The sequence below is a fragment of the Centruroides vittatus genome, unplaced genomic scaffold (assembly GCF_030686945.1).
Source record: "Centruroides vittatus isolate TY-2023 unplaced genomic scaffold, ASM3068694v2 scaffold_3315, whole genome shotgun sequence".
NCBI lineage: Eukaryota > Metazoa > Arthropoda > Arachnida > Scorpiones > Buthidae > Centruroides > Centruroides vittatus.
In genome coordinates, this window is record NW_027122703.1 from 4,146,866 (window position 1) to 4,163,742 (window position 16,877).

General features: G+C 27.9%; 1 protein-coding gene across 3 annotated transcripts; it reads left to right on the forward strand.

The window, feature by feature from the left end:
- Positions 1 to 16: 16 nt before the first annotated feature.
- LOC136988435 (mitochondrial nicotinamide adenine dinucleotide transporter SLC25A51-like) lies at positions 17 to 15,064 on the forward strand. 3 transcript variants are annotated; one of them, XM_067286277.1, is made up of 3 exons: positions 17 to 77; positions 5,548 to 5,640; positions 13,354 to 15,064. In XM_067286277.1, the coding sequence occupies exon 3, from the start codon at positions 13,412 to 13,414 to the stop codon at positions 14,267 to 14,269; it is 858 nt and encodes a 285-aa protein (XP_067142378.1). In that variant the 5' UTR covers positions 17 to 77; positions 5,548 to 5,640; positions 13,354 to 13,411; the 3' UTR covers positions 14,270 to 15,064. The 3 variants fall into 3 exon arrangements, with proteins under 3 accessions (XP_067142378.1, XP_067142379.1, XP_067142381.1); XM_067286278.1 differs by having other exon boundaries at positions 5,548 to 5,636; XM_067286280.1 differs by lacking the exon at positions 5,548 to 5,640 and having other exon boundaries at positions 53 to 77.
- The last annotated feature ends 1,813 nt before the right edge of the window (positions 15,065 to 16,877 follow it).

Genomic DNA, 16,877 nt, shown 5'->3' on the forward strand with positions numbered 1-16,877 from the left:
ATTCGAAAGAGGGCGTGTTACTCTCCAGCACAGATGGTTAATTTTAGTGCAGCGTGAAAACAGATTCCACTTGTTAGGTAAACTTTCAATTAAATTGATAAATAATAGATAAAAATCACTTTTTAGTCACTACTTGCAGTTTAAGAATGAATATATATTAATTGATCATATCAGAATATAACTAAGTGAAATAGCATTTAATAATTCTAATTATTTCCTCTAAAAATGCAATTATTTCAACTTTTCCTGTACCCTTGGTTGGTTCAGTTTTTTCTGTTCTTATATAATTACCGATTAATTATTATTGAATTTTATTGCGATTCCTTTGGGGACTGTGACCCCATCACTGTCCTACATGTTGTTTGATAGAAGTTACATCTGTTTAGATCCGTACTTTCGCAAATACTCGGGTAATATCTAAACGTGCAAAATGATTAAAGATACTATATTAGTACTACTGTCTATTAAGAAATTTTAATTAAAAAATATATTTTCAACAAATACGTTCCTTCCACGATCGACGATAACTAGTCTGTTTCCCCTAGCGGCTAACGTTCGTTCAGAGTTAACCTATTTGAACCTAACACGGTGGAGCTAATATGAGTGAGGTGAAAAGAAAGCATAATTTCGTCGCAAATGAGTGAAACTGCTTGCTACTAAAACGATTTATTTCTTAATCCTTTTTTTCGCCTTTTGTTTTCAGACGCTGTTATCATCGCCATTAATTTTGTTAATTACTTTTTCACCTTCCATTAATTTTTGACTCGTATCTTTGTGTTCACTAAGAACTATTTCATACCCATTGTGAGTTCAGACAGGCTTACTATGGAATGGCGAGGGATTGTGCCCAACTGCCCATGAAATGTTTCTGGAGTTTTTCAGCTCCTTGAGACCCCAGGGCAATAAGCTAGAGTCATTGGCATAGCCAGGGTTTTGTTATGGGGGGCCTAATAGAGGCTGTAATTTCCTGGGGAGGGGCACCAGGTTAACTGGGGGGCCATGCCCACCCATGCCCCTTCCTGACTACGCCCATGGCTAGAGTCTTAATCGCCTCATCTTTAGCTTATCGACATTCTCGCCTACCCAGTATCATGTACCGTACATTCATCCTCATTCAAAATAAAAAAAAACTAAATTCACATTTAATGACTTGATTCACCGGTCCTTGTTAAAATTTAACAGATACACTAAATCTGTTTAACAGCTGAAAGTATTTCATCAAACTTCTTTAATGATAAGGAAGCATTAAATTGACTCATTTTAAAGATCTGACTTCAGAATGTTATAAAGTTTAAAGGCCCGATACATTAAAATCAAAAATTGCAAATTACAATGAGTTTAGTGCAGAATGTATATTGTAGATATTTAAAATATGAAACCATAAAAAAAACAATTATTTACCATTCAGACACAGCAGTTTTGAACTTTTGGATTGATTGATCTGTTAGTGGCACGTATTTGAGTTAGTTTTTTTTAATTTTTTTTTCTTTGAATTGCAACAATATCAGTTCATATATTTACAATTATACTTTTATAGTTTTGAATCAAGTCAATAAAAACACTTTTCTACATTTTTATAATTTGAGGTTTTTACTTCTTTCAATTTTGGCTCGGCCACATTTCGTGTGTTCAACTAGTCATATGATACATTTGATGTCAATAGAGCTATAATGGAATTTTTATTGTCATTACTCTACGACATCATATCTTCTGATATAATAGCAGAGAGATGTTAAGAAACAGTTTGTTACATTGAGTCAAAGAACAATATTAAAATAGAAAACTGTGTTAAAGGCTATTTTAACAAAGATTGGTGAAACTAGCCACAAGTTGTTTTTTTACACATTTGAAGTTTACATTTACTTTCACAGACCATTATAAGCTCGAGTGGAATTGTTATGTTTATTTAAAGGCTTCTAAAAAACCTATTTTTTGTCACAGACCAATGCAAGGCTATTCATAGTAGAGCAGCAAGTAAAGCGACACTTTCTTGACAGTCTAATATGGTCGCTGGAAATGCTTTGATTTTATTATAAACTGGAAAGTGTAATTAGTGAAGTTTTTATTTGTACCTTCCTTGGTAGGACCAAAGGATGGACAACAACATACAGAGCCTTATTTAACTTAGTCAGTTGTTGTTCAGGTTGTGATAAGAAATGGGAAGGGATGTCAAAATAATGGTTGAATATACAATTCAGTTGTGCTGTACTCATGTAAGATTACAGTATTAAATATTAATAAATATAGGTTGTTTGAAAAGTTACTGTGCAATGGAAAAAGTTTAAGCAAAGTTTTATGTATGATATTGCAGTTTTTCCTACAGCAAATGCTGGAAATGTCTCCTAGCGGATCCAGAATCCAAGGGAGTGAGGTCCGGAGACCTAGTATGTAATCAGCAAAGATGTCTTCCAAAAACTAGAACGCCCGTGAGCAAACAGTAACATCGTGTATCGCAGAGTGGAAATGCATGGCATACACTTAGATATCTTATGCAAAGCTGTATAACTTGAATGTCATTACAAATTTCTCACTGCAACAGTAACTTTTCGGACATCCTGTAGTCACCAGTTACAATTTTGTTAATTTACCTTTTGATAATTTCGATTAAATAAATGCAATAAATATTACTAAATTTTCCTGAAATTCTTCTAAATGCAAATTTTTTAAATTAAAAAAATTATTAAATGAAAATACAGTACATTTGAAAGTGGCAAAAAGTTCTAGGGCAGTAATATGTGCGCCTAGATCTTGGAATAGCTCAGCAATTCTATATGTATGAGGTCCTCATGTCTATTGTTCACCTGTTTATTTTTACTTTTCTGACTCTTATATATAATAGGAAAAATATGGCAGTCGGTCAAAAAACAACCTCCAAGATTTCTACATTTTTGGACTTGTGACCTTGAAACATCGAAAAATGCAAAAAATTCAGTCTTTTCTGTATATATAGATGTTAGTATGTCTGTTGGACACAATTTTGTTTGTCCTCTTTGAAGCTTAATATCTCTTGTGCTTTTTGTCGAGAGTTTCTGGAATTTTTCAGGGAGGTTTATTAGGGGGTGTATTAGGTGTACAGGGAGGTGTATTAGGGGAATTGATGCTATTAAATTTTGCTAGTTAAAGGTCTACGGGATGGGGAGATAAAGGGGGTTTTGTGTATCTTTAGTAAGATCTGACTTAACGACGATTCTACTCATTATTAGCATTTAAAACTTTTTATAAAACCCATCTTTACCTTCAGATTAAGCTTTTTTCCATTTTATACTAATTAAAAATTAAAAAGTTTTTTTAAAATAAAATATGATAACAGATAGTGCCACCAAAATTTTAAATGCTGCCGGAAAAGTTGAACACCTTGTTGCTGGATTTTTTATTATAGTACTGTATATTGAAATATATTATGTAATACAAAATTTGACGAAGGTATATTACATACCGAAAATTTGAAATGCCTTGATATTCTTTTTTGATAAATTAGAAGCAATCCATTAAATAATTTTAACTAACTAAAAATAAATGAACTAACTGATATTTTTATAATTATAATTCTTATATTGCTCTTGTGTTCGTCTACATCTCTGTATTATTTTTTGTCATACGGAAGAATAAAAAATTCTACAAATAATTAAATTTAAAGTATTTTTTAAACATATCAATTATGTTTTGCTAATTATTTTTTTCTTTTCCTCCTCTATTATTACATTTATTAATTTTGTCATTTTGAGGAAGTTCTTAATGACTACTAAAACAATATTTATAGTAATTTATAAAAATAAAATTTATCAAGCTAACAATGTAAACAGTAAAAAAAAACAACCATTTGTGACTTGCTTAAATCACAAAAGATATGATATCAAAATATAGAATTTTATTCTGATATCTTTTGTGGATTTATATTAACACTAGCAAATGAGCCTGGTGTTGCTCAGGTAAACAATTTGGATGATTTGGTAAATATTGTACATTTGGAAATTAAGTTATTACTATCAAAAACAAAAAATCGCATCTAAAATAGTGTAGTAGAAGCCATTCTTCAGGTAAAGCCTTAATCCTCTCTTTCTCCCCCACGGGAGAATTTCAAAAAGTCACTTCTTAGTGTGCAGTTTCATGACATACTCTGTGTACCAAATTTCAGCTCTTTAGGTTCAGTGGTTTGCTCTGGGCAATGAGTCAGTCAGGACATGTAATTTTATATATATAGATGAATTAAATTTTATATAAAGTATCTGTTCTTTATCACCTTTACTTAAAGAAAAATATCATCACAAATAAGATAAATAGATAAAAGTTATACAATATGTTAGAGAACTAATTGAATGATTTTGATTTTAGTAACCTGATTAAATTTTATGCTTGTTTTCTATATATAAATATAACCCAGCCTTTCTCATGCCGGAAGATAGTGGTAGGCCTAACTAAGGCACGAGAAAGGCTATAAATATAATTTTTTTGTTTTTTCATATAAAAATTAAAACATTTTGAAGTACTCTAAATATTATGAAAAGATGTATTGAATTAGCCAATTGCTTAATAATATATTTATAATTATTTATTTTTATTGTGGTAATTATGATTAAATTAAAATCTGATTTCATTGACAAAATAATTTTTATAACTAATCTTTAAACAAAATTACTGTATTCCACATGATATAAGACAGACCCCGATTTTACAGCACAGAATATTTAGGAAAAGTATTGTCTATTTAAGCCATCTCACCACCTTTAGCACTTGATCCCAAAATATTTTTAATTACTGTAGTCAGTAATTAAAAATGTAAAATTATAATACAGACTTTATGATGGATGCGTATGATGATTGATTAATTGATAATTGTCTCATGTTATCTAACTTTAATATTTACAATAATTGTTTTCAAATAATTAAAATTAGCATGTTTAATTAAACAATAACATTTTTTGTTCAAGAATTTGGCTAGGTAAAGATTACTTGTAGTAGGATGACCAGATGTCCCCAATTTCTGGGGACTGTTCATGGTTTTGCCTGTTTTTAATACTTGATTATAGAATCTATCTTTGATTAAAGCATTTTTATTAACTTGTCAATATAATATTACCAATTTGTACATAAATAAATAAATAAACTTTTAGAGAATAAGCAAAATTCATTCAGATTTAGATCTTACTATTACTGATTCTGAAATGCATTCTCAGTTGGATTGTAAAGGAAGTGGTCTGTCTTCCTGTACTGGAGACCAATTTAAGGAATTCATTAGTCTATGAGAGATTGCAACTTTGCATAGATATAAGACACAAAATCAAACATATGTTATGTAAAACTTATTAAGGTGTCATTTTTGAAATTTTATTTTATATTGCTATTTTTAAATGATGCTAAATATTTGGTATCATAGTATGACAACATTCAATAATTTGCTATAATTCACTAGTTTTTATAACAAATGACTTTAAATTTAATCTTAAATATATTTACTATTTTATAATAATGTATTTATGCTTTAAAAATATATGTATTCAATCTTAAAAGTTGAGGAAATTCACTATTTTCCTTATTTGTTATAAATAGGTTGATTTCTGAACTCAGAAAAAATTTTATATATGGATCCAGTTGACATTTCTTATTGATGTTAAAGTTTAAAGAAATTGATGACATGTGTCAGTAAGTGTGATGCCTTATTTTAATTATAATAGTGAAAACTTTATACTGTATTTATAAATATATAAATGTTTTTAAAACAATTTATATTATTACTTTTTTTGTATATTTGAAGTGTGTATGATTAAGGAAATTATAGAATTTATGTATACAGAGTGTAACTAATCATTATGCTATTTTAGATAGATTCTAGGATCATAAACAAACTGAAAATCCTCTACAAACATTCAAAATCTCCAAATAGTATTTTCAAATTTCCCACCAAGTACTAATAATAGAGTATTTGACTTTTTGAAAGTAATTTTGTATTTCTTTTTATCCTTCTGTCAACAGATTGAAGTAAGTAAATGCTGTCCAAGTAAGCCCAACTATAATAAATGTAAATATTGCAAAAATTCTATTTTTGCAATATTGATCTGCTTTACAGTAAAGAAAAAAGTTGATGGAAAGCAAGAGTTTTTCAATGTAAATTTACTTTGTTTTATCAGAAAACAAAATATTATTCAAAGACACAGTCGATCCAAAATTATTTGGAAACCACCATTTTATTACGTGTTTGGAATTAAAACTTTTAGACGACTTGGCCTTAAAAGTTTTAATTCCGAACATGTAATAAAATGGTGGTTTCCAAATAATTTTGGATCGACTGTGTCTTTGTTTTATCAAAAAGAAATTTTAATCATCTGACGAAATTTTATAATTTTGTTCTCTACAAAATTAAACGGAATAATTCAATAGAACTGTTTAAACTGTCCTTTGCAGATGTGAATGCATAATTGATTTTTTTTGGCAAGCCTGATCTTGAAAATAAAGCAGAATTTGAAAAACTTTTATAGAAGATTTTAAGCTTATTTTTGACCTTAGAATTTAATTTATCCCTGAAATATTGGCAATGAGTTTTATACTACCTATACATATAAATGCATTTTAAATTTAAGCTAAACATATTGTACATAACCTATTAATATATATTAATTAGATGCCAGTTTCATTTTACATTTTATCAGTTTTCACAAACTGTGAAATTCATATCATAATAAAAATATTGCAAAAGATAAAGATCACATATATTTAACACTACTACAGTTAATTTAAGAAAATGCAACTTTTTAAATTATTTTTACAATTTTACTATCACTTTCCCAGCTATTATAACAGAGGAAAGGTATAATGATCTGGCAAAAAATGACCCCCCCCCAGATTTTAACATTTTTGGATATAGGACACCTTGAAACATTGAAAAAAATTTGGGGGTAATTTTTGTAGGTATGGATGTTAGTGTGTTTGTGGCATGATTTTGTTTATCCTCTTTGAAGCTTAATAACTCCTGTGCTTTTTGTGGAAAATTTCTGAATTTTTCAAAGAGGTTTGCGTATTTGGGGATTGATGCTATTAAATTTTGGTGGTTAAAGGTCAACAGGATGGGGAGATAAAGGGAGTTGTGTGTCATATATTGAGTAGGGTCGGACTTAATGACGATTTTACTTGTTATTAGCATTTACAGTATTTTATAAAATTCATCTTTACCCCAAAATTAAGCTGTTTGCTATTTTATAATAATTAAAAATGTAAACAATTTTTTTTAAAATGACGTATCATAACAGATAGCACCACCAGAATTTTAAATGTTGCCGGAAAAGTTAAGTGATTCCTTGCTGGATTTTTTACATATTAAATAAACCCACATTACATTTCTGGAATCCTCGTCTCAATTAATGGAAAATGGCAAAGTTTTATCAAAGTCAATCCATTAAATTTTGAGAATGAACTTTATTCTATAAGCCCATACAAAGATGTGCTAGTGACTGTGAAACATTACGCAGTATCGTTTTGTCGTACATGCTCATGAAATGACCTTATATCTCAAACAAAGTCATGGACCCCTGATTTTTATTTCATTTTTGGATTCTGCATTGCAATTAATGGAAAATGACGAAGTATAATAAAAATCTATCAAACAGATTTTGAGAACGAACACAATTCTGTAAGCCTCATAAAGAAGCTTCGCTAACATGCCACTTCAAAAAATTTTTGTATTTTGAAATTTTTAATAAATAAAAGTTTTACTGAAATTTACAGACAAGATGATACTTTCCTGGAAAATCTAATATATCAACCTTTAATCATATTATACTTACATGCTTACTTCATCTGTCAAGTAAATCAATACTAACATTGTACATATTGCAGTTTCAGAATTTTTTCAAATCTTGTCTCATGACTTTCTAATGTTGGATAATATGAATATATTTAAAAAATTTTCATTACTTCAGCTTTTTATCAAAATATATGTAAATGTTATATTTGGCAAATAGCTCATTTTGTCATCTTTAGAATAACAAGATAATTAGTCAGCAATTTTCTTGTAGCAAGATCATTTGTGATTATCTGATTCGAATGCTTATAAAAGATTCAAATCATCTATTTAAAAAAATTTATTAAAAAATTTTTGTAGGATACTGAATGGCAGTGGCATGCAGTCCATGGAAGCTGTGGAAGTGCCATTTCCCTTGTATTTTCTAAAATATAAATACATATTGTGTAATTATTTTCATAAACAAGTTCTTATATCTTTGTTTCATGTCAATGTATCAACTTTAGAATTGAAATAAACAAACTGTTTATTTTTGTCATTTCCAGTATTTGTTTATAATTTTTATGGAAACACAGCTGCCCTATCATAAAATGTCACCGCACACCACTGCTGAATGGAGATATTAGCTATATTATCTCCATTCAGTATCTCACTATGAATAATTGACTCTGAAATTAATTTGAAAATAATTTCAGAAATTTCTGAAAATAAAATTTGAAATTAAAAATGTCATAAAAATATTGCTAATATGTATTTATAACTTTCAGACTTTTTTAATAAATTTTTTACTTTGTATTTAAGATCTTTTGTTTACTGTTCTGTAATATGCTTCTTGTCTAGTCTTGTATTCAATTTTACAAGCTCTATGACAGCTTTTCTTTTCTGCTTGACTTATTACACCATCAATTAGAAACAGGAGCTTGTCCTGTTTCTTAATTGATGGTGTAATAAGTCAAGCAGAAAAGAAAAGCCGTCATAGAGCTCATAAAATTGAATCTCTTGTTTATCTACCTTATTAAATCCACCTTATTAAATGAATTTGCTTTGCTTTAAGAATAATGTTTATTTTTCAACTTGAATGAATTTTCATGTATATAATAGACTTTTTTCTATTTTTCTTTTAAAGGTTACTAGAAAGGAATAGTGATATCAAATTGGAGAAACATATTTTTAAAACGAGTAGTCTGTTTAGTATTGTTTTATTTGCTTATTGAACACTAATAGCCATATTTACCATCTCAAGTTAAATTTAGGGTAAGATTTAAATCATGAGTTCAGTTAAAATTAGTGTTCACCATGTATTACAGATTAAACCATGAACTGTTTGAATTCTTCATAATACAACATGGACAGGACATACTCGATTTTTATGACTACTTTAAACACTTACAAGTTGAAAATAAGTAATAATGCTACAGGTGACAAATGAACAATATTTATGTAAATGATACATGACATACATGACCACTAAATTTCCAGTTTAAGAATATTTTATTCCATTCTTTTCTGCTTGATCTTTATTTGCTTTAGTTATTTTTTAAGCTTTTTCAATGAAATAACAATTGCTTACTATTTTGTGGTATTATAATTCCTTGGTAACTGTTATATTCCATCTCAATATTTGTCTGTATATTTATTGCATGTATTTATTTTCTAATATATTTTTATATTTTGTACTAATTCTAACAATACTTCTGTCTCAAAGTTAGCATAGTTTTTTGACCATGGGAATTTGTTGTCTGCTAAACTTTGAAATTACATGTCTAATTTATGCATGGAAATTCACACAGACATATCACGATGCACTTGGACAAATCAAACAGATCATAACATTGTGCTCCATGTCAATTTGAGGATTTTTTTAATTTGGTGTTACTTTCCTTTTCATATTCACTAATTTATCTCTTAATCTAGAGTTAACAGCTCAAAACCTCAGATTACGAAATTCTTGATTTTCTTTTTTAAAAATATTAAAAATAAATCAGCAACTGTACACCGGTTTGTATATAACAAAAAATTAATGTGTTTAATCTTGTAAAAGAAACGTTTTCCTAACCCATTCTGGGTTCTTCAGGTAAATCAGTTGGATTGAAGCCAAATATGAAAATTATTTGAACAAAATCAAATGTTAGAAAATTTCAAATGTGCAGATCGTATGCTTGGCTGTTCACATGACGTGTTTAAATATGTTTGAACTTGACCATCATCATCGAAAACTGTTAGCAATGACAAGTTAGAAATCCAAAATAAACATGCATGTGTGTGAGATGAATTATCCCTGACATATGCGCATGCATTCCCATATTTTTCTTTAATAAATTAAGAGTAGAATGTTAACTCTCCACATGTAGTAAAGCCTCTAATAAATCTGTTAACTTTAAGCCATATTCTTAGTGTTCCCCCCCTATAATAATCTATTGTTAAACTTAAATATTATTTTATTTTAAAAAAAATTATCATAATTCAACAAATTACTCCTTTTAAACTTTTATTTAAATATTATAGTGTAATTGAAAATTTTTAGGCTTCCTTCCTTCTCTTGACTTTCCATTCAAGTGCTTTTGAATACCTGAGTTAAGTGGACAAAGTCTTCAGCTCCAAGTGTCTCCACTAAATCCAGGTTCTGCTGTATATCTACATATATAAGCTATCGTCACGTCGTGTCTGTAACGGTATCCACTCAACCCCAGATACACAACCTGATTTACACACCTCCTCTCCACCCAGTTGGACCCACCATGTGGCAAAGGGGGTGGCAGAAAAAGACGTAAGGCACAATACATCACCTGTTACAGTAATCTGTATATATATGTCTTAATATTATCACGTACATATATTATCAATATCGTACATATATATATTAATCTTATTTATTAAGATTAGTTTTTAAGATAAATAATTGTATATCTATACAGTCAAACTTGTTTTTATGTGGTCTTTTTTTGTGAGATTTTTTTTATTTGTGCGATTTTTTTATGCGAATTTTTTATTTGTGCGGTATAGTTGGCGACTAGTCTCGTGCGATTCGTCATGTCTCACGTTGACTTATTATAGCTAAATAAACTTATTATAGCATAAATGCACTTATTATAGTAATATTATTGCATGAATATGCGAAAAATGAAATAATTTACTTTTTAAGTCAACAAAACACCACCTGGACAAAAATATGTAAAACAGACGATAGACCAAGCGATGCAGTCAAGTGCTGACATCTGTTGTCAATAAATTCTATTTCGTACGGTTTTGAGTTATTTTCTATGTGAGACTTTTTTTATGCGGTCCCTGTTGACTGCATAAAAAAAATATTTTTTGTGTTGCGAAAACTATTATTTACAGCCATTCGTGAAGTTTCGTGCGATTTTTTTTTTTATGCGTTTTTTTTTTTTTTTTTTTTAATGCGGTCCCTATCCACCGCATAAAAACAGGTTTGACTGTATATATATAATCGAGACGAGTTGATAATAATAATAATCAGTGCAGAGCCCAAACGGTTAGGAGTTGAAAGTGGAAATTTGGTACACAGTTAGGATACATCATTAGGACGCACACTAAGAAGGGATTTTTCGAAATACCTCCCCACAGGGGAGAGGGACAGGATTAAGTCTTAACACTTCCATCAACAATGGAAGTGTCAACAATGGAAGTGTTACGTAACAATGGAGAACAAGAGAAAGCGACGTGCAAGATTTACCGGCGCTGGAGAAAAAAAAAGAAAGAAAGAAAAAGATAATACAGTAGAGAGTCGTTAATCCGAACCCTGGTAATCCGAATCGCTGGTTATCCGAACAATTTTCAGTCGGACTGTGTCATGCTGAATCAAACGTTTTTGATACTAGATTTACTTCTAAAGTATAATTTTCACGTTTTTATATTCTTCAATATATTTATTTTGTTTGTACAAAATAAAGAAATAATTTTTAACGATACAATAGCCTCGATTATTATTATAAAAATTTTCATTAGGCTTAAAATCGACGAAAATTCAACACGAAGCGACATGCAACGGAGAAAAATTTGAACGTCGGACAGGTTAATACAGTCAAACCTGTTTTTATGCGGTGGATAGGGACCGCGTTAAAAAAAAAACGCATAAAAAAAATCGCACGAAACTTCACGAATGGCTGTAAAAAATAGTTTTCGCAACACAAAAAATATTTTTTTTATGCAGTCAACAGGGACCGCATAAAAACACATAGAAAATAACTCAAAACCATACGAAATAGAATTTATTGACAACAGATGTCAGCACTTGACTGCATCGTCTGGTCTATCGTCTGTTTTACATATTTTTGTTCAGGTGGTGTTTTGTTGACTTAAAAAGTAAATTATTTCATTTTTCGCATATTCATGCAATAATATTACTATAATAAGTGCATTTATGCTATAATAAGTTTATTTAGCTATAATAAGTCAACGTGAGACATGACGAATCGCACGAGACTAGTCGCCAACTATACCGCACAAATAAAAAATCGCACAAAAAAAACCGCACAAATTAAAAATTCGCACAAAAACAGACCGCATAAAAACAGGTTTGACTGTATATTTTTTCGTACATAATCGGTTATCCGAACAAATCACTAATCCGAACAACCCCTGTCTCCAGTTGATTCGGATTAACGATTCTCTACTGTATGTTAGAACATATTCAATTTTTAAATTTAAACACATTAGTTCGGTTTTTCTCGACCTTTCTTCTTTAGAACATTCGATGAAAATTGAACGATATAATCAGAACAAGTCGTGAAAATCGAACAATATTAGAACATTCGATTTTTTTTTCAAATTCGACTTTTCTTTAGAAATACTTAGTTTGTTGATGAAATTACTCTTTTTCTTTTGTGACTATAATGTAATAATTTTAATCTTCGCTATCGTTACTTTTGCCTGAGCAACGCCGGGCGTACCTGCTAGTATTTATATATATTAAAAATGTCCACTAGGGGGCATCCCGGGCTACTAATTATTAAATAAGACTTAAAATATAAAACAGAATTATCTATTTATGAAGGAACCATTTTCTTTTTAAAGTTAAGAACAGGTTACAACAAGTGGCACCATCTCTGGACCAACTAGTAATTAAATTTTAATGTTGTAACTCGTTTTTAACGGCATTTGGGTGTGTATTTATCCTATATGATATTATCGGGTTTAGTGGATGTTTATTTGTTCTTTTTAAAGTTTTTTTTTTCAGCTCTAAGTAAGGAAAAAATCATGTAGTTAAATTAAGAGAATAGCATAATTATAGAAGAATAACAATTTTAGCTTTAAAAGGAGTATGGTATAGAAACATCATCATCAATATCATTAAATTAATAGAACTCATACAAGACAAATAGAAAAAATTAGCTTTTGGGAATCACAAAATTTTTTGAAGTGTTTCCTGAATTGGAGAAATTATATTGAAGCTAAGAGTTACAATTTTGAAAAATATTAAATAAATTTCTTTATATCATAATAGATTTTGATTTTTTTTTTATATATATATCTATTCTTGAACATATCTTGTAATTAATTATGTTAAAACATTTATAAGTATAAATTATTAATATACATATAATTTTTATTTAAAATTGTGTGATAAAATAGAGACTAAAATAAAAATGTTTTATTTTCAGAAAATATTGATCCAAAGAATTAAGATTAAAATAGAATGAAGAAAAATTTAATTTAAAAATGGCTCACCAAAAACTTATTTCGTATCAAATAGATGACTATTATGAATTTATCTGTGGATGGGGAGCGGCATTTATCAATATAACTTTAACATTTCCAGTAAATAAAGTTATGTTTAGACAAATGAGAGATGGAGTTGCAACTTCCAAGGCAATTCAACAATTAAAACATGAAGGTTTTCATTATTTATATAGAGGAATTTTACCACCATTGATTCAAAAAACAATTTCAGTTTCTATTATGTTTGGAACTTACAGTCAATATGGATATATGTTAGAAAAAACTTTTCCATCTATTCCTAAACCAATTTGTTTGGGAATTGCAGCAACATTAGCAGGCAATACTGAAGCATTGTTAACTCCATTTGAAAGAATACAAACTTTAATGCAAGACAGAAATTATCATACCAAATTTAGAAATACATTTCATGCTTGCATGGAATTACAGAAGTTTGGAATCAAAGAATTTTATCGAGGTTTAGTGCCAATTTTATTAAGGAATGGTCCCAGTAATGTGATGTTTTTTGGATTACGTAGTTCGGTAAAAGATAATCTTCCAAAGACTTCTTATTGGTGGGGAGAATTGCTGACTGATTTTATAAGTGGTGCTGTTGTCGGTTCTATAATTAGCACTGTTTTTTATCCAGTGAATGTTATAAAAACAAAAATGCAAGTATGTTATGGAACACCTTACATTGGTGTAGTGGAGGCATTTAGATTAACTTATGCCGAGAGAGGATATAGTTTTCGAAAGTTATTCTATGGAGTTCATATAAATTATACTCGTGCCTTGTTGTCTTGGGGTATAATTAATGCCTCTTATGAATTACTTAAAAGGACATTTTTTCCTCATGTATGAAAATTAATAAATACTAAAATATTAATTATTAGTTTGTAAATTTGTTAATTTATGTATAGGAATAAATTTTATAGATATATATATGCATAGAAGAGTATTATAAATTTGATGCTAAACACTATTTTATAATAAGATGATTTCCATTATAACATGAATATTATAGTATGAAATTTTATATCAATTTAAATGAAATATCCTTAAACAATAGAAAAACAGTCATGCTTCTGCTTAATTTAGAAAAATTAGATTATGCAGATCCATTAGTTCATATAAAGTAATTTTTCCCAATCTATTTAATGTTTTGTGGATAAAATTAAATTTTGAAATACTTAATATTAAAATATGTTATGTACTAAATTAACTTCTTGATTTAAACTTATTCAAATTATTTATATAGAAAAATGTCTTTAAAATATTGGATTTAAAACATGTAAATTTTTTTTTGTTTGATTATTTATTATACATAAATTCTAATGATTACTTATTTTTGTGTGTGAATACAGTAAAGCATTGAAAATCCAGAAGAGTCAGAATTCTGGATTCAGCCATTGAAAAATGGATATCAATCCTTTCAGGGGCAACTCTGTTGTTAATGTTCTTTCAGCCCTGTGCTGTTCTAACATTCATTCAAATTCATAAATTTTTCTAATTTTGAAACTGTGATTAGTGTATTTATTGTTTAAATATAATAATTCTGTAAATTATATTTCAAATTTTTGTAAGTATTCTAACATTCCTTAGGAAATACCAGCTTAAATTTAGAATCCCTAAACTTGAATTACAGTGTGTTTGGAATTTACATCTATATTTGAAAATTTGGATAGAGTCTGGATTTTTGATACTTTAGTATTTTATGTATTTAGTTTATATACATATGAACATTTTTTTTTATGTATAAAGAAACAAAAACATTACAGGTAATAAATTGGGATTATTTTGAAGAACTGAAATATATTAAAATTTTATAATTAACTCAAAAAAATAATTATTCAAATTAGCAGATTACAGTGAATAAAAAATACTTTCAGAAGAATTTTCTTCTATTAAATATTGTTAACCTGACTTTGATTGATTAGGATTCTAATCGCATGGAATGATATTTGTTAGAATTTAAATATTATCTTTAGAACAAGACATTCCTGATTTTTATTTGTTTTAAAAGTTAAATATCTATTGCATTTCATTCACTATAAACTGTACTGTTAAGAAGGCAGTGTTTTAACTCCAATGAAATGTTTTTTCAAGACTATTTATATCTCATCTTCAGATGAAAGCATCACCTGTGATCTGAAGATGAGACAAAGTAATCTTGAAAATTGTTTTTTTAGAGTTAAAGTAAAGCATTCCTAACATATAGTGTGCGCTGAATGAAATAAAAAATATGTAGTTGAAGATAAATAAAAGTTAACTAGATATTTAAACTTAAGCAATCTCTGTTATATTTTTGTTAAACATAGTCAGTGAGAAGAAATATCACTATTTGTTTTAGATGTATCTTTTCTTTAAATTATTCTGATATTCTTCAAATGAATATTTTCAATTTATTGAATATACCAAAATTTTTCTTTTATGATGAGTCATTTAACTGTTCTAATTTTTCATAATACAAATTTATTCTAAAAATCTTATTTTTTTTATACTCTTCAAAGATTCCAAATGTAGCATTTATATTATAATGATAAAAATCTTAATATTTTTAAGGTACAGTTTAGTATCAAGTTTGTATTATTCTTTTATTGCTGTAAATGATATATTATAAGTAGTAAAATAATGCCTTGTTTAGGTTTTTCTATAAAGATGGTAATTAAAAACTATATAATTGTTATAATAATAAATGTGTAAATGTTAAAGTTTCAAATTATAATGTAAATTTAAAAATATATATATCATTTCTAAGTTTTGTAACATCAAAACTTAAAAATGCTTTGGTTTTGTTTTATTATAGAATTTATAGAATTTTCTAGAATTATATCTATGTAAATATAATATACTTTATGCTTTTTTTTATAAAGATGTTAATAAATGATAATATAAGTTCATTGCATTTGAAACTCTGTTTAGAAATTTTCTTTAAAGGTGCGCACACTTTTAAAAAAGGGACTTTCAGGAAGAAATTGAATAATAATAATAGTAACTATAGTTTGGAAGAATTTTTATAAGAATAAAAGACATTAATAATGTTTTTAAAAATATAATTAATAAAGAAATACTATAAAATTATCAATATGTATGAATTTTTAAAGAATGGCAAAGTTTATCCCCAAATTTTAAATTTGGAAAAATATGGAGAAAAGTGTATTATATTGAAATTAATAACTTTAGATGTATAAAATGTTTTCACTTCATGTACTTTATTAAAATGTTAATTTATGTTAACAAGCTTATAGTTTAACTTAGTCATTAATGTAATTAATTCACTTAACAGTATTTATTACTCTCCAACTAATAAAATGTACTTTTTAAATTTGTAGTATATGCAAATTTTTTCAAAATGTGTAAAATAATTTTTTTTTAAATTGTTTGAAAATAGAAATTGTGTAAGTGGTAATATATTAAATCATTTCCACTTTAAGAAACATTAAAGTGCCATACTGACATTAAATTTGAC

What these genes read in the sequence shown, in the direction of transcription:
- LOC136988435 (XM_067286277.1), top strand. Translation starts at nt 13,412, where the DNA reads ATGGCTCACCAAAAACTTATTTCGTATCAAATAGATGACTATTATGAA.